We start from the raw sequence: 20,512 nt of genomic DNA, 5'->3' as shown, positions 1-20,512 counted from the left end.
AAGAGGTTTTTAACATGTGAAAGGGAATTTAGTTTTCAACACGTTCCCTTCTACAGAGGTCTTTCAAACAAACAATTAATAAAAAAACTCTTCAGTTAAACTATCATTGTGACAATATAATATAGCAATATACAATATAATCAACAATAGCTTAACCAAAAATAACATGTATTTATAATATAAAGTGTTATTACATTGAAAAGTTCATTTCAATTAATTTCATTGGGCTAAATCAATGTATAATTTTAATTGAAAAACAACAGCCTTTTAAACCGATACAATATATTTTATAGTATGTATAAATATGTGTATGTTTATTCCATAAGGCAGTTTCAAAATTAATCCGTCCTTTTGTACTTCTGATTTAGCTTAGTTAAGTATTTAAAATCCACTGTCAACAAAATCAACTGTAAAGCATAAACCAGAGTGCACAGGAGGAAAGTATGGGGAAATGCATTTAAATCCAAGAACAGAAGGCAGGTGCTTAAACAAAGAGTTGTGGGAGTCTGGAATGAGCTACCCAGCTATGTTACAGTAAACATTCTTTTGAGAAACAACTGAATGAGATTCTTGGATGAAGTAGTTACTGAGAAATCAAAGGAGCTAAAAGTGATGAATTCCTTTTCGTATTTGTAGCTGTTCTTATGTTGTAAGGACTGGCCTTGATAGTCATTTAATTTTGTGTTTTTTGTCAATATGTGGGCCCAGATGTGCTTTGTTTTTTGCATAATGAGGATGCACACAAACATTAATAGATTTGACAAGTTCATCTGTCTTGATTGTACATACCTGGGAGGCTGTATAATACAGATACATTCCTTTCTGTAGCTTTTCGATTCCCCTCCCCAGTTCCTACTTGAGCTCCAGCCAAGAAAAATAGTCTTATGGAGTCAGGCAAAGCTGTAAGACTGACAAAGAGAGCTCTGTTCCCTGCTTTTCAAAATGTATTGCTTTGTCAGAATATCTGTTGACACTGCAGGTCCTTCCTAAACATCAACAGGAGTCAGTTGTTAGCCAGAGCTTGTGTTGATATCAAGCATCTGAAATGACTGTGTGTAGAAAATCCTTGAAAATTGATCATTCAAAAATGTGATGTAGTCTAAATAATCATTGCAGTTACTTGTGACCAACTATATGTATCTTGAATAAATATTTTTTACATGTTTCCAACAGGAATTTGTAAAGCTGCTTTTAGCTGAAAGACAATGTTTTGGGAAATAAATGGCTACTGATGCAATTTAATTGACTAAAATTGTATTCCTTGTCAGAAAAGTGCTCATTCCTGCGTTCTTATCGCAGAGGCATAGTGTGCAAAGCAGGATTACATCCTAGGTGGGAAACTAGTTCATCACAGAGTATGAGCACCAGCACTTTTTAAAATTTAAAGACACTAATTAACTAACCAGCATGTCTTTAGAAGGATGAGGACACTGGAAATCCCAGAGAAAGCTCATGCAAACACAGAGAGGAAAATGCAGAAACATGTTACTGTAAATTATTCAAAAAGCACAATCACACCATTTTGTTATACTCGTACTTATAGCCTGCACTACTTTTCCAAATCAATAAAAAATTTGTCAGAAAGCGTCTCCAAAGCAAAAAGGATTATAATAGTAACTAGCATCAGTACAATGTTTCAGTTCTGGAGTGTGTTAAGCTGATTACAGTATGTAAGCATTTTAAACAAGGTGTTACAATGCATTGCACGCACATCTCTTTAGATGGAATGCAGCAATAATGATGGCACATTGATACATTGATATGCACAAACAGAAAAACAGGACTAACAACATATCATTTCACAAATACAAATCTGTGCTTGATTTAGTGAAAATAAAATGGTATAAATACAAGGAAATAAAAAAGAAACCAATGAAATTCCTGACAGAGGTGTTAGGTAACAAGGAAATAAGAAAAAATGCCACATGCAAACTTGCTAGACTGAGACAGTATAAAGGGTGGTCACAGGTGTGTGCTGCACTGCTCTCTCATCTCAGTTTGAACAACACTGTTACAACTCCTGCTCAAGACATGACTAGATACATCATCAAAGTGGAAGCGGATCCCTCATCTGACAAAATCTGGGTCATTTTGTCAACTGGAAACATCAAATCTCAAGAGACAGCGATTGCAAAAGAAGGTGATACTGTAAGTATTTAGCCAATATAAATGTTTGGTGTGCAGGCTGTTTGATTAGTTGAGGGCAGTGCCTGAGAGTTTAAGAGGGAGTGAAACTAGATGGTCTGGCCTCATGCAGGATATTTTCTTTATCAGCTCTTAAACAATCCTTAATCATATTTTTTTTTTCCTGCTATGTCAGGTATACCTGATCTTCAAATTTGAATTTGCAAACCTCATTCAAACCTTTTGTTGCCCTTTGCTGAAGTAAGAAGTATATACTAGTTAGAAGGACATGCAGTCTGTTATGTGGTAATGCAGTATTCTTCTTTGGTGGTACGGACGGGGGTGCAGTGATTATCATTGATGCCTTGCAGTGCTGTCGCACTTGGTTCAATTCTCGGGGTGCTATCTGTTTGGGGTTTGTATGCTTTCTCCATTTTTGGATTTTTGCCAGTTGTTATGGTTTTCTGCCACAGTCCAAAGACTTTTTTATTAAGAAAATAAACTTTATTTCACAATGTATACACTTCCAACAGAGAGTTACTACTCTAACATAAAATCTCTACAATTAAAAGATCTTAAAGTGATTGTCCATTGTCAATCGATCCGTTTAGCAAGTAGTCATTAAGGTAAGGATTCCCACACAAAGTCTCTCCAAGCCTCTCAGGTTTTCAGCATGGGCACAAAGGGACAGGTTTTACTGTTTTCTTGTGCTGGATGAGAGTGTTGTTTGTGTTCCACAGTCCTTGTTTTGTAAGGAACACCAGCAATCATAACAGGTTCTGTGTCCCTCTGTGCACTCCGGTCAGTGCCAGCCCGAGCACGATGCACTGGTATATGAGCACCGTTCCTGCTCCCAGGAGTTGTACAGTGTTGTCTATTCTGCCCCACACTGCCTTGGCAAAGGGAAAGAACCAGAACACATGCTCCTGTGTCTCCTCAATAAAACACGTGTCCTGGGGGCAATGCTGGTTGTTGGCGAGCAAGTGCCTGTAAAGGACCTCTGTGGTATCCAGCTTTTGGAGCCTCTGGATCCAGCCATCCTGCTGAGGCCCATCAGCTTGTTGTCCTGTTCCTTTCCCAGACTTGTCTGGGGACCTGCAGCATCTTTCCAGCGACCAATTGCCCCTTCACCTTCTTGTACAGGGCCCTGTAGTTGGTGCAGAGCTCCGGCTGTCTTGTGGCCTTTTACCTCCAGCTCCACATGACAGCGTGGGTGTAGGTCTCTGGTCACTTTTCCACTTTTGGTCCAGAGTTTGACCGCTGGATCACATGCCTCTTTGGGAGGGAGAACCAGAGCCTGACAAAGCACGGTTCAAAGACATATAGTACTGGTAAACTTCTGAGTAGACTGGCCCTGCTGTGAGTGTGTAGATGTTTGTGTGTGCCCTGGGACGGACTGACCAGGGTGTAGCCTGCCTTGCGCCTGTTGCTTGCAGCTCCCCCACAACCCAGTATTGAATAAAGCAGTTAGAAAGTGGATGGATGGATTAATATAAATGTAATATAAAGTTTCATTTTAGAACCACCGACTGTATTATTCATAAAGTACAAGGTTTTAAGGACATACGTACGTACTGAATATCTGACACCTTGTTCTTCCTGGATGTTTCTTTGTCCTTTTATCTTCTAACTTGTACTAAAACACGGACTATAAATAACCTTCTACCTCATATATGATTGCAGCACAAAAATGAAAAAACTTGACACTTTACTGCCAGATCTCATCATTACCATTATGTGTAAAACTATACACACAAAAATAAAGCATACCTTGTGTTCAATAGTTATTAAGTAGTGATTTCTAAGTTCCTTATTTGCTAATAACTGATTTATTTGTCATCTTTTTTTAAAGGTTATTGACTTTGAGAATAAACCTGAAGAAATTCTCATACGAAGAGAAACCTCCCTTTTGCGTACTTTCAGTACAGGGTACTGTCGGTATGTGACAGCCACCAGTCCTGATAACACATACTATTTTCCCATCTTCAGAAATTTTTCTGCTGGACTGACCACCATTAAGGAAAATTCAGGTTAGAGGAAATCCTTTTTTATCACAGAAATGCTGAATATAAAAGACCAGACAGAAAAGTCTTTGGGACACACATAGTGTTTATCAGTGCATTTTTAACTGTTTTGTGACATTTACATTTGTAAATTTACAACTACTGAAAAAGTCGAGTAAATATTTTCAATGTTTCTTTTTTATGTCACCAAAGGAAATGTGAGGTCTTTGTTCAAAATTACATCAATTTCATTTTTTATTCCCTCTTTCAATATTTTATGATTACTTACAATAAAATAATAGTGCATAAATTTAAATTTTGCACCTTACCCACTTTCAAACCTGATTGTCACCAAGCAGCTCATTTAGTTTCCTTTTCAGTTAGTTTACACATTTCATCTGAGGTATTCTCATCTAATGGTAACAATGATTTAAAATAAACATTGATTTAGCCATCATGCTATAATGCACACTTCAAAACTATAACAAAAATGTTATAGCTATAATATGTAACAGCTATAATATTTTGTATTGTGTTGTTAGGCAAATTACCCCTCCAGGATGACTCAGAAGAAAGAAAGAAAGATATGGAAGAAAAAAAGATTTTTTTGCGTAAGTAAAATTTCATTGTGTATTTAGCTATAGTGGGTGGCACAGTGGCACTGTGGTTCAAATTGCTCATTGCATGGGGTTCTGGGGTCAGTTCCTGGGGGATTATCTGCATATTCTCCCCATATTTGCCTGGGTTTCCTTCAGGTGCTGTGGTTTCCTTGCATAGGTCAAACTGGTAGGTTAATTGGCTTCTGGGAAAATTGGCCCTAGATTTGTAAAGTACTGTATGTACTGTATCTGTGTCTGTTTGCCCTGTGATGGACTGGATTTCCACCCAGCGTGTACCCTACTTTGTGCCCATCATTGACAGGATAGGCTCCAGCTCCCCCTCAACTCCTTGCTGGATAAAGCAGTTAAAAAATGGATGTATGGATTGATTTAGCGGTATTGTGCTAACACAATAACTCAATAGCTCCACCACAGTTCGAAGTTTAATCATTCCTGGGAATCTTGTCGCAGAAAATCCAGATACATAATGTCCTATGTAAAATGTGTCAGTAGTTTATGCCACATCTTTGGAAAAAATCAGATTTCTAAAGCAAAATCTCTTGAGAGTCCACGTTTACCATTTATTGTCCTTGTATGCTGAGAGGCATTAAAAACCTGCAAAGTTGAAATGTTATTAGTTTCAAATGCATGTTTCCTGCATTAATGCCTCTCAGCATGTCTGTCTTTCCAAAGAATGGCATTCACTTCCCCTCTCAGGAAAATAAATGTGTATTTTAGCTGCATGTTGAGTGTCAGAAATTGGGGAATCTTGTCAAAGCTGACTACAATGACTTGAATACTTTTACTAATTTATCTTCCCTCTGCTATATTACTGCATGTGTTAGACTGCACTTCCAGAATTCTGCCCTATGTTATTTTTTCACCAAAAATTAAATTTAAATTATTATTATATTATTATATTGTTTAGATATGACATTATACTTTTTTGTCCCCTAGAAACTGTGGGCTGGAATCAGATGAGCGAAACTGTAGATGAGCTAAAGGTTAAGCTTGGAGGTAAATGTTTCATGGCATTCAATACATTCCTTGTGGAATAACCATGTGTAATGGGTATAATATTGTGTCCATTTATCAAATCTACTAAAAGGCTAGAACTTCGCAGAAAGGCACATAGAATTCTCCCGGGGGTATCTGCTGAGACAATTGCCAAATCAGGAGAATGTCCATGAGGAGTTTAGCTGTATGTGGGAACGGTTGATACATGTAGTACATTTTATCACATACAGTACTGTAGCTGTAAAACCGCTGTCCGTAAAAAAGGATGTCAAGGATCTCCAACCCTGGTCTTGGAGAGCCACAATCCAGCAGGTTTTGCAGGTCACCACTAATTTGATTTCTAAAGATATGAGACAATTCCATCCTGATCAATTAAACAGTTATTTTGTGAATTTAGAGATCATTAAGGAATAAAAGTCTAATTGCTCTTCAGTGGTCAATGAACAGAGTGCTCTTAATTGAGCAGATGACTTGCTTGATTCATCAACAGCTTACAGTGTGCTGTGAATATTTTCAATCAGCTGACCTATAAGACTTCTGGATCAGGAATGGGGACACACTGATTTACGTGATTTAGCTAATAAAATGAGCCATAGACCTTGCAGTGGACATATTGAGAACATGAGTCAAGACATTAATGTGCCAATTTTTTCACTTGGTTGCAGAAAAGCATTAAAATGTTTGACCCTTAAAAAGGTCCTGACAATTTATATGAATTTGTCCTAATATTATTATAATTCTAACCTAAATACTGTGTAATCAGCATTTATTCTGCAACCAGAATCTTAAACTGTTTTATTTATGCTGTTTTAATTTACTTTATGTTCAAAAAGAAAAACAATTTGCTTGTCCCAGGTGTCTTTAAACAAGTAATACATTTGTTTACTTGATGGTAAATGACAAATGCATGTACCTGTATATTTTTTTGTTTGTTTTTCAGATCCAGTCAAAAACCGAGGTAATAGTCTGCCCTTACAAATTTTAAAGAGTTTGCAATCAACAAAATAACTTTTTACAATTTTTATATTGTTATACTTACAGATAAATTATGTATGTGCTTATCTTAATTCAATTGAATCATTTTCCCAAATTTAAGTCTGACTCTGAAAAGAATATTATAAGTCAAGCTTGGGGGATGTTAGCAACCTAGATTTGAAATGTGTATCAAATTTGTTCCCAGTCTCAACTAACTCAGAATAATAATAGCTAATAGATCCTTGAACCTTCAGTTTTTTTTTTTCTAAATTAATACTTAAATAAAAAACCTCAGTCTGAGCAGGTATCTGTGGCAGGAGTGAAAAATTGTTGGTCCCCGACAGTCCCCATCCAACTCGAAGGAGCTTGAGTTATTTTGGTAATCAGATGTGCTAAGCTGGTAGAGACTTATCCAGACTCATGGGTGTAATTTCTGCCAAATGTGCCCCTACCAAATATTTTCTTAAAGAGGGAGGAAATAGTTACACTGCTTTATATTTAGAATTAATTTAGGGGGATCTGTGTAATTTTGTTTTCATTTACACACTATAGAGTGTTTTGTAAAGATCAGTGACAAAAATCCCAATTAAAAAAAGTTATGATGCCATATTGTAAAACAATAAAATATGAAAAAGTCCAAGGGGGGTAAATAGTTTTGAATACCATTTTAATAGGTCCAGACAATTAAAATTGACAAAATGATAAAGACCTCTCTCACTTTTTGAAGAAGCCTTCATCCAAGAGGAATAGACCAGAATACTGTATTAATTAATAAACTAAAAGAAAAACAAACTGAATTTGTGGTTGTCACATGGTACATTTCAAGAACTATGGCTGAGAGAAGCACAGCTGTAGCAAATTAATGGTCCTAATCACCACACCACTGAGACCAGTGGTCAAACAGAGTCACTTTCAGGCCCGATAGTCATAGTCATACAACAAAAAAGACATTGCTGCCTTTTTATAAGAATGCAAAGAATGTAGTTTAAAGAATGCTTTGCACAGATTGATTACAGGACAGTTAAGTCTCGAACAGAAGTGACTATGGGGGTACTACAGCATAGATATTTCTACCCAGAGGACAATCATATGTACAGTATCATTTAGCACAAATACTTACTTGTAACTTGCCTAACATTCCTGTGTTCTGCAGTTTTAGTTTTATCTTGGGCAATAACATTTTGAATTCACATCCTAACAGCTTTTTTTGGTAAAGCTCCCTCTGAAAAGGCAAAGAAAAAGTCATTCTTAGTAAAAGCTTTTTCATTCATACTGTAAGTAAAAACTATTTTGTTTATTTTATTGTTAAACAAATTAGATTGAAAAATACTTAGATTATCTACTTTTTTAGCTAACAAAAATGTTGAAATTTTACCCACACATAAATGTTTAATATGTTTGAATAAACAATAGAAACTGCATCACAAAATATTTTGTAATCTTAATTAGAAAATGCAGTTTTGACAATAAAAAAGGCTTATATGAGAGACCACCTTCACTGAAGTATAAGGTTTTCAGAAAGTTTCAAATCATTATTCAAGAAAAGTGGACTATCTTACATCATTTTGATTTGACAGGGATCTGTGTGCTGACCTGTTTTAATTGATATGATTAAGGAAAACAGTATTTGATATAATACAATTGCAAATATTGCTTTATAATTCCAGCTTACATTAGAAAGCCAAATTTGTATTTGTAAAGTCTAGAGAGTGCAGATTATCTGTCAATGATCTATGTAGTTTATTGATTAAAATAGTTTTATGATGTTCTGCTAAATATACATGACCTATAGTTTTCCTGTTTCTGGAGATCTGCTTATTTTTCTTTTTATTCGAGAGAAAGGCTTTTGAGAAATTTTGTATAAACTTCAAGGGTAGCAGTTGCCAGCATATTATAATGCTGATGTCTCTAAAGTTTTCCCTCAAGCTGTTCTAAGGTTTGCTATTTTATTATTTTTCCAGGAAACTTGTTCACACTTTCAGAGAAGAGCCTCTTTGGTATGTAATTGGTCGGTTGGTACACAGCCTAAATAACACTTCAACCTACTGTCCATTTCCTAATGATTATGATTCCATTAATTAATGGCATTTGATCAACATGTATTCTGAACTGAGTACTTTGCCTGTTCAGCTGTAAAGGAGCCCCAGTTCAGTTTTTTACTGTGTACAATACCGGAATATTTGTGAACTAAAAACTCTCTGAGCAAGACTAATGCAATGTTACTATAGTCATCTCCCATCTCATATAGAGGGGTTTAAAATATATAGCTTTTGTTTCATACAAAAACTTTTTATAGACAACAAAACGTCTTTTACACAAATATTTCTGTTTCCATTTTCTCAGCATTGAATCTGTGGACGGACTTCCGTGTTACGCTAAAGCTAACAATATTTTCAGATTACCAAGAGAATTGTCGTTTAGCGCTTCTAAACTACTGACATTGGTATACAATAAAGCTGTAGTGTAAGTATAGCTATTGGTTTTTGTTATTACATAATTATTAAAAGCATGCTGCAGGATCATTTTATTATATTTTACACATGAACTTCTGATATCTTTATTGAAATGGTTAATTTACTTATCATTGCTTATACAGTATTTTTTTCTATAACTTTATAATACGGAAAGGGACATATAATTAAACAATACTAAATGTAAAGATTTTAGTGTACTAGTACAGTGTGCAATCGTATCTCTACGAACACATTAAAAAAATAGTATAATATACAGGTACAAGTAAAGGTTTATTCCATGCTGAAAAGAGAGCAAAAGAAACACGTTTCTGCTGTGGAGCCTTCTTCAGGTGTGTACAGGTATTTTAGATTGTGGCTTGAAAAGAGATTCAATTTGAAACTGATGTCAGTTGTAAGAAAGATAACTCTCAGGAGACACAAACATGAAAAATCTTCTACTTCATGTCTTTCAGGCATTATTTGAACAGTTTAACTAGCTTCCACCCAAAATATGGGGAGCATTCACTACCAGTAAATTACCTTCAAACCTTAAAATTGTACAATGCATTTGTGCTACTGCAGCATGATAGCTGTGCAATAGTTTGCTAAAGATTACTTGTTTACCTTGATTCCTGCTAAAGCTGTTTTTCGTACGGTGGTAAGGGAAAAGACTGCATTTTAAATCTTCCTTTTTCTCTTATGTGACCTTTTCCACATATAATTTAATTTACCAATCTACCTCCAGCACCAATCAGTGTTTGATAAAAGCCACCATCCCTTGCAGGTTATTTATTAATTGTGAACGTTGAGCAGATTCATCTTAACCAACGTGGAACCAATGTGTAGTAATGTAACAGTGTTTACAGAATTATTTTATTCTTTTTAAAAGGCAAATGCATAAAATTATACGTCGAGTTTGGAATTTCGGCCGCAAATGGAGAAAACTGGAACACATCCAAAGAGTATTTTTGTATCCAAGTAAAAAAGCAGGTTAGTAATAAATGGATATTTATTACTTGTGATAAAATATATGAAAAAGAGGAGTAGAGTGAAAGAATGTCATTAAACACAACAGACAGAGTGAATGGGCTAAAAAACTCATGCTGATCAAAAAGGTATTTAGAGTAGTTGCTTCCTGAAAGATTGTGGGTAATGACACTCCAGTGGCTTAGTCAGCAAAAATGTCATTGAATCAGTACTGAAGACTCGATCATAACAGTACAAGGGTCTAAAGATATTTTCTATGTCTCATACATATATCATTGTAATTAAGACTACAGGTTCATAAAGACACTGTAGCTCACAGGACCTGCCCTTAAAGATCTGATAGCTGGAATGTAAGACAAAACTCCTTAGATTGTGAGAAAGAAAATGAATTAACACTGTTATATGCTTCTTCCTTATGCTTTTACTGACTTTTACTGACAAACAATCAATTGTTTAATTTGCTCAATTCTAAAATCATATTCATGATTTTAAATATCAGTTTTGCATTTGCTTAATGTAGAATATGTTTCCAAAAACTGGAAGGAGGATGCCTTTTTCAGCAGCCAGTTTCTCAACGGTTGTAATCCAGTATTAATTACAAAATATACTAAGCAGAAGATCCCAGCTGAGAAGCTAGAGATGTTCTATCCTGATATTAAAGCAAACATAATGGTACGTATATTTTCTGAGTGTCAGCTCTCCTTAAGTCCTTAAATTTATTAGCATGTATTAAGCATACAAGCATAAAGTCTGAATTCCATTATTTTAAAATCTAGGAAACAAAAAATTACCTGGCACTGTAATTTTCCAGACCTCTGTTTACAGTCCAAGCTCACTTATTCCTCTTATTCCTCAGTGCCTCTTTTTACCTTGGGAAAAATCCCCATCCAATTCATTGACTACAGATGGGATGCTTGCTTTCAGGGAGTTATTACTGGGAAAATGAATTGATTGAGTTATTCTATTCCATCCCTTTCTGACTATATGTTATTTCTTGTTGGCACATGGGCATGTCTTCACAGGCTTTGCCCATGTTGGAGGTCACTGCTCAAATATAGGCATGCTAATAGGCAAAGAACGTGCGATCTGTAGGCAAAGCTTTATTTAACCTTTCAAACATTAAGCCTTTTGGTCAGAATCCTGACAAGGTCTATTGCAAGTGTTCACATTACTCCTATCCTGGAGTCCTTGCACTGGCTTCCAGTCAAATTCCACGTAGACTTTAAAATCCTCATGCTCACCTATAAGGCTTTACATGGCTTGGCACCTCAATACCTGTCTGAACTATTATCGCCCTACCTCGCAACCTCCGCTCTTCAAATTCTGCCCTCCTTACTGTCCCCCAAGCCCGTCTACATTGTATAGGTGACAGGGCCTTCTCCTGCTATGCCCCCAAGCTCTGGAACTCTTTGCCCAAGGATATCAGAGAGTCACCTTCTCTAAACTCCTTCAAATCCAGACTCAAAACCTTCTTCTTCAGAAAAGCCTTTACTTAACTGGTTCCATCTTCACCCCTCTGCTCTTCTTAGTACCACCTTCCACGGTCTCCTCTATTGTTATTGTTGTATTGTTGTAATTGTAATTGTGTCTTATCTTGTGAAATCTTCTTATTTATTGTTGTAGTCTTCTTATTTATTGTTATTGTCATCCTGTAAAGCGCTTTGAGAAGCCACCTTTAAAGGCGCTATATAAAATAAAGTTTATTATTATTATTATTATTATTAGTAGTAGTAGTAGTAGTAGTAGTAGTAGTATTATTATTTTGATGATACTTTAGATTTGACTGTTTTTTTTCCCTGTCACAGGCAGGAATCATCTATGTGGTTGACTATGAGCTGTTAGATGGAATCAAAGAAAATGTTCACAGTGGACAACAGCAATTCCTGGCAGCTCCAATTGTTCTGTTGAAGGAAGAAGACAAAAATCTGATGCCTATTGCTATACAGGTAGAAAATACTGTCTCTAATGGTGATTTTCATCCTGTTACGGGGAAATATAAGTTTAAAGTTTAAAGTGACCACATTATTTGCACAATTAAAGCAGAACTGCAATGCTATTGTTATATTTTGGAATTAGAAAGAATCAACGTTAATGAGTAAAATATACACAGTAAATTGTAAAACAGCCAGTTTACATCACAAAATATTTCCAGATATTTCCAGATGTGTGCAGTGCCATATTCTGCAATTAGAACAAGGCAACAAAACTTCTGTTGACGTGAAGCAACCTTATTAAACTGTAAACAAGCAGGCTTGTGAATATATCACTTTTGATGCAATAGAAATTTAAGACAGTTTTGCTGATAAATGGAACTTACTTGTGATCTCTGCTTGCAGATCGAATTGGAATATTTTTGCAGTGAAATGTCTGCTGAACAACCTGTAATTATTAGCTTGTACATTGTATTACATTAATCATACAGTGACTAGTGAGCAGGAAGGGTCACCTCAAGTTGCCATTTGCTCAAATCCTCACTCTTTCCCATGGTGAGACCAGCAATTTGCAACAACATGGCAACTTACTCTACTTTCAGAAAGTTAATGGTTTTGTGCTTATTTTGAAATCAGTAAAAAAATGTATACAGTCAGTGAATTTATTTTGTTTCCAAGATTTAATACCATATCAGAGAAATTGATAGAGACAGAGAAACCATATCAGGGACTGCAGTTCCTCTTTAAAATAAGCAGTATGTTAACATATTATGTGCTTACAAAATTTACATGCAAAAAAATTCTTAGTTGAGACAGAAACCAGCAGATGATGAGCCAATTTACACTCCCAATGATGGAAATGCCTGGCTCCTGGCGAAAATCTGGGTCAGAAATGCAGACTTCTATGTTCATGAACTATCTTCACACCTCTTACGAACTCATCTGATGGGGGAAGCCTTCTTCATTGCAGTTTATGGTTGCCTGTCTCGAAGACACCCAATATTGAGGGTAAGTGAAACCTTTTCTACATTTTTTTTTAAATGAGCTTTCTTGATTTATATCTCTTTCCTGTTGTATACACTGGGTCAGAGACATTCAGTACCACTGTTGCTCTAAACCCCTTTCCCAAACCACTTTCAAAAAGCTCAGTAATGCAGCACTGTGACAAAAAACATAAGAAAGGCTGGAAAGACCATTCTGAGACCATTCAGCCCATCTAGCTTGCTTGGTAGTTTTTGGTTTCAAGAACAAGGTTTGGCACTTTGACCCTTACTTCCTTACTGTTCAAAAAACAGTCGAGGGTTGAACACAAAAGTAGGGCTCTATAAGAGTGGGGCTTTATGATGTTTACTGTTATCTACAGATTTCTCCTTAATAAGAAAATTTAATTAAAAATTATAAGACTGGAAAGCAGATTATCCATTGTCCAGGTTTCACAGAATGGTAAATACATGGACTTTGAAAACACAATCTAATACATTGCCTGTATCTTAAACATATCACTTCTTTTCAACGAAACAGCCACGCACTTCCAGGTACAAGACCAGTTTCCATGCTGTAATAAAGCATCAACACCAAGGTTCATCTAACAATGTGGCTGAATCACAACCCCATCACACCAAGTTGTGAGAAAATATTTTAATACACTTTCAGATATTGGAAGAGGGAAGGTATTGTAGCCCTTATGTATGTTTTGTTTCAGCTTCTCTTTGAGAGTGGAAGATATACTCTTCCAATCAACATAAGCGCCAGAAACACTCTTATCAATGACGGAGGCTTCTTTATGAAGGTCTGTAAATTATGCTTATATTCAGGTTATGTGTTCATCTGAAAACCTTTCCACTGTGATGTCCTACTTGAGTTGGAAAGTTTGCAATGGGTAGGATACATAAGAATACTGCATATCACCGATATTCAGTCCTAGTCCTGGAGGGCTGCCTTCTGATTTTTATTCCACGCTGGATTCTTAATGACTTAATTTAATCAATTGTTCACTTAAATGGTCTCTATTATCACTGTTTCCAGGTCTTCACTTACTGATGAATGTTAGTTACCTATGTAAACTGGTGAACCGCAGCCCTCCAGGACTTGGAGTAAAAATATCTAGAATATATCTAGACATCAAATTTAATTTCTAGACCTTAGTCAGAGCCTTTGGGCTTTTAAGCAACTCAAGTCCTAGACTGCTGAGATGATGTAACTATTTGATAACCGGAAATGAACTTTTCCACTACAGTTTAGCTGAGGCAATTTCTTAAATTGAGAGGTCAAGTTAGAAAGAAATCTGTGAAGTAACTGATACCCATGGTATGTTCATGGAAGATCATTCACTCACCAACACTGGTAACCACAGAGACTTTATAGAGGGAAGAAATGGGAGAATATGTCTGACAGCTGTCTCTGAATGAGGTACTGTAACTGGCCTGACAAACGTATCAACAGAGAAACCCAAAAAATAGCCCTTAGTTTGGGTTTTTAAGAGTATCCAACTGCATTAAAAGTTGTATAGTGTTTATCATCACCAATATTTAAACACAGACAAAAACATGTTTTAACCAGTATACAGGCATTGGAGAAGATGCTCAGTGGGTGATTTTAAAAAGGGCTTACAAACAGCTGACCTACAAGTCCCTCTGTCTGCCTGATGACCTGAAAAACCGTGGTGTGGAAAACTTGAGCAATTATTACTACAAGCAAGATGGGCTGCTGATCTGGAGGGCAATACATAAGTAGGGCATTCTTCTTCCTCTTTTGAATTGACTGGATGCGATTACAGAGGTGTACACTAGAGAAGCCCAGGCTCCCTTCTTTCCTGACTGCTGACAAAATGCAAATGTCTAAAGTGAGCAAAATGCAGAATATCTTAACAAGAACAAAGAAATACTGATATCTTTAGCAGCAGAGTGAAGTCAACATGTACAGTACAGTAAGATGTTTTTAACATCCAAACCAGCCCCAAACGAGCTTAAAAAAATCATAGTCCAGAGATGTGCCTTTTGCATGTAAGGAGAGACTGCCAGTTGTATTACACTATTACTGGATCTGTGTTGCAGTTAAACTGTCACGGTTTACTGAAATGACCACTTGCAAAATCCATTTCTGCAGCCTGATTTAAACAAGTTACAATTAATTTCATAAGTTAATGTTGATTGTGTTAGGTTCAACATTTAATCTCAGAAGCCGCTTATTTGCTGGTCTGTTATGTGAGATTTTCATATCTGCTGTAGGTTTGTCCAAGCTGTGGTGAACAATTATTATGAAGATGATACTGCCATAAAAAGGGATTCGGAGCTTAAGATGTTTGTTGATAAGTTGTATCAGACTGGAACTGGCAAGAAAGAAGGTACGAACTCTCAGTTGGTTATGTGTGTCTCTGGAACTGAACAGGATTTCCTTGATCTTTTAAAATTCTGAGTATTAAAATCAAAATCATGTCAACTGCTGATACCAGCTTGCAATGCCAGCAAATTATAATAAATACAGTAACCATTATATACCTCCTATTTATCAGAGACTTCTGAGTGTCAAATGTGAAGCAGAGGATAAAATAAAGCTCGTATAAAGACATCTTTCTCCACAATTTGTATTTAAATGATTAGGCTGGCCTAACTCTCTACAAACCAAAGAAGAGACCGCAAAGTTTCTCACAATGATCATGTTCACCTGCTCAGCCCAACATGCGTCAGTGAACAATGGCCAGGTACTGTATCCCTTCCAGAGGTCATCCAGTTATAACTTCATCTCCAAGAAATAATCTTATACTTATTTACCTGCTGTGGGATAACTGAAGTAAACTTGTGTTATTCTGTGCTTAAAATGCAGCGCAACACATGAAGGAATCAATTACAACATATTTCTACTACTCATCAGAATGGACAATAAATAAAAAAGGGGTCATGGAACTGTTATCAGCTCCTGGTCTCCTCCACTCACTGGTGGTGGAGTAATACTGAAGCTTAATTTTGTCATTCTTAATTGGGGAATGAATTAGGATTGTTGTACATATATTATAATATTGAGGGAGGTAGGTAATGAAAAATTGTCATTAATTGCTGTAATTCTATACTGGGACCCATTGTAGGTTACCATTTAAATAGTAGGAAAGGATGTCAAGACAAAGACAGGGAGGTCAAAGACAAAGCCCTTTAATAAGAAAGATGTGTGAAATTTATGGCCTTAAATAAGAAATAAATCGAAGGTCTTAAATAAAAAAGATGGGTGAAATTCATACCCATTAAAAGGATATCACTCTTTAAACTGTGTTTATTTTCAGGGAAAGAAAGAATTTAAATACATGATTATATAATGATCAGCAAAATCTGTTCGGTTCCTGTTTTAGAATCTGACAAAATACTTTGGAACTCCTCTAAAAAACACATAAAGAACAGCTCTGATTTAACTTTGTTTTATTCTTCCTTGCATTGTTAATAAACTGATTTTGCCTACAGTACGACAGCTATGCCTGGATGCCCAATGGACCAACAACAATGAGGCAGCCTCCTCCCAAGTTGAAGAAGGACGTCACTGAGGAGTACATCATGAACACTCTGCCAGACATCAACGTCACCCTGGAATCCATGTCTGTGGCCCGTTTTCTCAGCCAGACCTCCCCTGACACTGTGAGTATGCAAACACACATCTGTACTGCATGGAAAATACATGGAAACTTGAATAGTTTCATACATTATGCGGACCTGCGAACAAACTCTTGGCATAACTAGCCATTTTTGAACATCTTATTTTTCCACTTACCTAACTTTAAACTTATAGGTGTAAACTGAACACAAATGTTTTGCAAAATTGACACTGCCTGGTGGCACAGTGGATAGTATTGGTGCTTTGCAGTGCTTGTATCCTGGGTTCAATTCTTGTGGTGATATGTGCGTGGAGTTTGTATGTTCTCCCCATGTTGACGTGGGTTTCCTCCCACAGTCACACCCTGGTAGGTTAATTGAGCTCTGTGGAAACTGGGGTCTGGAAGGAGTGTGTTTATGCCTGTGTTTGTATAAGCCCAACAATGGGATTCATTGCTTCTGGGGTGTGTCCTGCCATGTGCCCATTTTTTGCCAGGATAGGCTCTTGCTCTAACTCTCACATTAGCTAACATGTTAAAAGAAAAATAAATCATACCATTTTGTCGCACAATACTCATGACACAATTAAGGACGGAAAGGTTTTTCACGACTAGGTGTAGGAGACAAATGTTTCAAAGCTGACATTCTGAGCTTAATTGTTAGAAAATTGCACAAAATTAAGTGATGTCAACCCCTAACTTTGATTAATTTCATTTAATTTTCTTTGTAAAAAGCATTTACAGTAAAAAAGGAAGTACACTGTCAATTCTATAACAATTTATTAAACTCCATCAAGGTTTTGTCAGAAAAAAAGCCTTTGCTGAGACAGAGTTTTCATGTTATAGTAATTTGGGGGTTGCATTTCTTAGTTTCTTTTTTGAAGTTTCTGAAAACATTTTTAATGGAAAAAGGAAGTGATGTCACAATCACATATCCAAAAAACAAACAAACCTAGAATCAGCTCATCCTCATCTGGATTTTAGGGTTGTGTGCTGAAGGGTTTCAATATATCTACTGATATGTGTACAGGCAAACACCTGTTTCCTATTACACAGGTAGGAGTAGCATTAATGGGAAGCAAAGTACCATTCTAACTAGTGCTAAACAAAGAAATTGTGGATTGGAAATATATACTGTAAATCCAGGTTACAGCAAATATCCTGAGAGGCATTATAAATGCAGCAAATAAATATTGGAGCCAACAACATTTGTTACATTTATAGTGCCTCTCAGTATACAGTACATTATGGTTTTTTGGTTCATAGGAAAAGCAACATACAGTAATAATAATAATAATAATAATAATAATAATAATAATAATAATAATAATAATAATAATAATAATAATAATAAACTTTATTTTATATAGCACCTTTAAAGGTGGCTTCTCAATGCTCTTTACAGAATGACAACAATAAATAAAAAGAATACACAAGATAAAACACAATTACAATATACACAGGAGACCGTGGATGGTGGTACTAAGAAAAGCAGAGGGGTGAAGAATGGAACCAGTTAAATAAAGGCTTTTCTAAAGAAGAGGATTTTGAGTCTGGATTTGAAGGAGTTTAGAGAAGGTGACTCTCTGATATCCTTGGGGAGAGTGGTCCAGAGCTTGGGAGCATAACAGGAGAAGGCCCTGTCACCCATAGAATGTAGACAGGCTTGGGGGACAGTTAGGAGAGCAGAATTAGAAGAGCGAAGGTTGCGAAGTGGGGAGTAGGGTGATAATAGTTCAGACAGGTACTGAGGTGCCAAGCCATGCAGAGCCTTATAGGTGAGCATGAGGATTTTAAAGTCTCCATGGAATTTGACCGGAAGCCAGTGCAAGGACTCCAGGATAGGAGTAATGTGATCATTTGGTAGGTGTTTCTGAGGTAAATATGCTTCCTGCAAGGCAATGTGATGGTCATATCTGTGTTGTTGAGGTTTATATATACAGTAGTTATAATATGCTATACAGTGTGCTGTGCTCAAAAACTCTTTAAGTGATTTTCCTCACTTTTGTGCTGCTTTGTCATGAAAATGAATTAAACCCCCTCCTTTATGCATCACATTTCCATTTTTCACTTGTGTGAGGAATATGCCTGATTTGTGCACGTTAATCATTTTCACACTAAAATAGCAGAGAAGATGGAGTTGTTATCCTGTAGACCTAAATGCCTTCGTCAGTAGAGAAACCTATTTTAAAAAATAAGTAAAATCTTAAACTTTTAACTTTTTTTGTACTCTTCTATAATCTCTGTCATGTCACAAATGAACTTTCATTGTGCTACTGAGAACAAAATGATAGAATTCATAGTTAAATAACTTATTTTTATTTATAGAAATTGTTGGGGGAATACTCTGATGCGGTGAAATATGAACCCAGAATGAAGGGTCCTATTGAAGAATTCAATGAAGATCTGAAGAAAATCAAGGAGTACATCAACAAGAGATCAAAGACTCAAGAATTCCCTTACGAGTACTTGCATCCTGCCATATTGGAAAACAGCATCACCATCTGAGACAAGGTGCATGATGTATAAAAACAGACCACACAAGAATAGTTCTTTAGAGGGGGACACCAACTTTAATAGGATCTAATATTGCAAATGAGAGTCATTTCATGTGGTTAAAATAATATATCTATTATGGATATTTACTGTAGTTTTGGATATTATTGTAAATCCAAACTTAATGGAAAGAAATCTATTTTGTTTTTGTTTAAATTTGGTTTTAGTATTGCAGTTATTTTTTTTTAATTGTTCTGGTGGTGGATGTTACTTTTGTAATAACATTTTATGTTCTTATATTGTAAAATACGGGAGATACGTGTGATTATTTTTGTTATAGTCTGGAAAACTCAGGAACTGGGGACACTTTTCATCTCACATGTTGTTTTCTAAAGTTTTGTTGTACATCAGTAATGGTGATATTTATTTGCTCACCATTCCATTCTGCCATGTTTACAGCTTGTGCAGCACACAAATGCTGATGAAAAAAAGGAAATGTGGAAACAAAAGCATATATAACCCGTGTGAGCCACTGTGCACTGGCTTCCAGTTTGCTACAGAGATTTTAAAGATGTTGCTAAAAGTTAAACCTCTAAATGAATTGACAAGTGGTTATTTCACTGAGATTTAATTTTTTTTATCATGTACACTGAGGGAAATTGATGTTGGTCTTTTCTGCATTCATGGACCAAATATCAATGAGATACAAGAAGCTGTATAGTGATAATGCCCTATATTATAATACTCTCTCACTTTTATTAGAAATACACTTTCATTTGAAGTTTTAAGAATTTATTATTAAATATGGTAATATGTGTTTAATTTGGATGTTAATAAACACTTAATCGCTTATTTTAATATATTAGTATTTTAAATACAATTTATTGCATGCTTAATTTATATTATAATACTAACAGTAGCTTCTGCTTTCCAGTTCAATAATGAGCAACAAAGGGAATTAATTACACTATGCATACATGTTTTCAGAGAAATAATTAGTATCTTGAATATTGATTAAATGTCATTTTGATTGACTGATGATTCATGACTGATTGTGATACACTCGAGTGATTTTGACTGTTGCATAAACACTAAATATCTTTGTTAGTGAGAACTGATCTGGAACAGGTCTCACTGACAAACAGGTCATTTAATCTGTTGAATGTCCAATCTGGTGAAAGTGAAGAAAGAAGACCTCTGCATTTCAACTGACCAGCCAGCAGTGCAACCAAATCATGTTTAGCGATTAAACAAGGTTATGTGAGACCAGATGGACGTCTGAAGATGTGGTACAGATGGTCACCAGTAACCAAGTGAAAATGTTCAATTCAGAAATGTAATTTAAATTGCAGTT

At 35.9% G+C, this 20,512-nt stretch overlaps 1 protein-coding gene across 1 annotated transcript; it reads left to right on the top strand.

Annotated features, from left to right (window-relative positions):
* Positions 1-1,961: 1,961 nt before the first annotated feature.
* LOC148657193 (polyunsaturated fatty acid lipoxygenase ALOX12-like) lies at positions 1,962-20,192 on the top strand. The gene is made up of 18 exons (XM_088643113.1): positions 1,962-2,148; positions 3,977-4,154; positions 4,670-4,738; positions 5,684-5,743; positions 6,684-6,701; positions 7,920-7,992; positions 8,680-8,715; positions 9,062-9,181; positions 10,061-10,161; positions 10,679-10,830; positions 11,964-12,104; positions 12,897-13,097; positions 13,792-13,878; positions 14,649-14,818; positions 15,317-15,432; positions 15,689-15,789; positions 16,538-16,708; positions 18,991-20,192. Exons 1-18 carry the CDS (start codon positions 2,032-2,034, stop codon positions 19,168-19,170), a joined length of 2,091 nt encoding a protein of 696 aa, XP_088499239.1. The 5' UTR covers positions 1,962-2,031; the 3' UTR covers positions 19,171-20,192.
* The last annotated feature ends 320 nt before the right edge of the window (positions 20,193-20,512 follow it).

This window comes from Lepisosteus platostomus, chromosome 8 (genome assembly GCF_059453375.1).
Source record: "Lepisosteus platostomus isolate fLepPlt1 chromosome 8, fLepPlt1.hap1, whole genome shotgun sequence".
Taxonomy (NCBI): Eukaryota; Metazoa; Chordata; class Actinopteri; order Semionotiformes; family Lepisosteidae; genus Lepisosteus; species Lepisosteus platostomus.
Note: the sequence above shows the minus strand (reverse complement) of the source record. Positions and strands in the feature narration are given on the sequence as shown.

Bases quoted from the DNA above. Each gene is read 5' to 3' on its own strand.
- LOC148657193 (XM_088643113.1), top strand. From the start codon at position 2,032: ATGACTAGATACATCATCAAAGTGGAAGCGGATCCCTCATCTGACAAA. The intron at 2,149-3,976 runs GTAAGTATTTAG...CTTTTTTTAAAG, and splicing joins TTGCAAAAGAAGGTGATACT to GTTATTGACTTTGAGAATAA. The intron at 4,155-4,669 runs GTTAGAGGAAAT...TTGTGTTGTTAG, and splicing joins CACCATTAAGGAAAATTCAG to GCAAATTACCCCTCCAGGAT.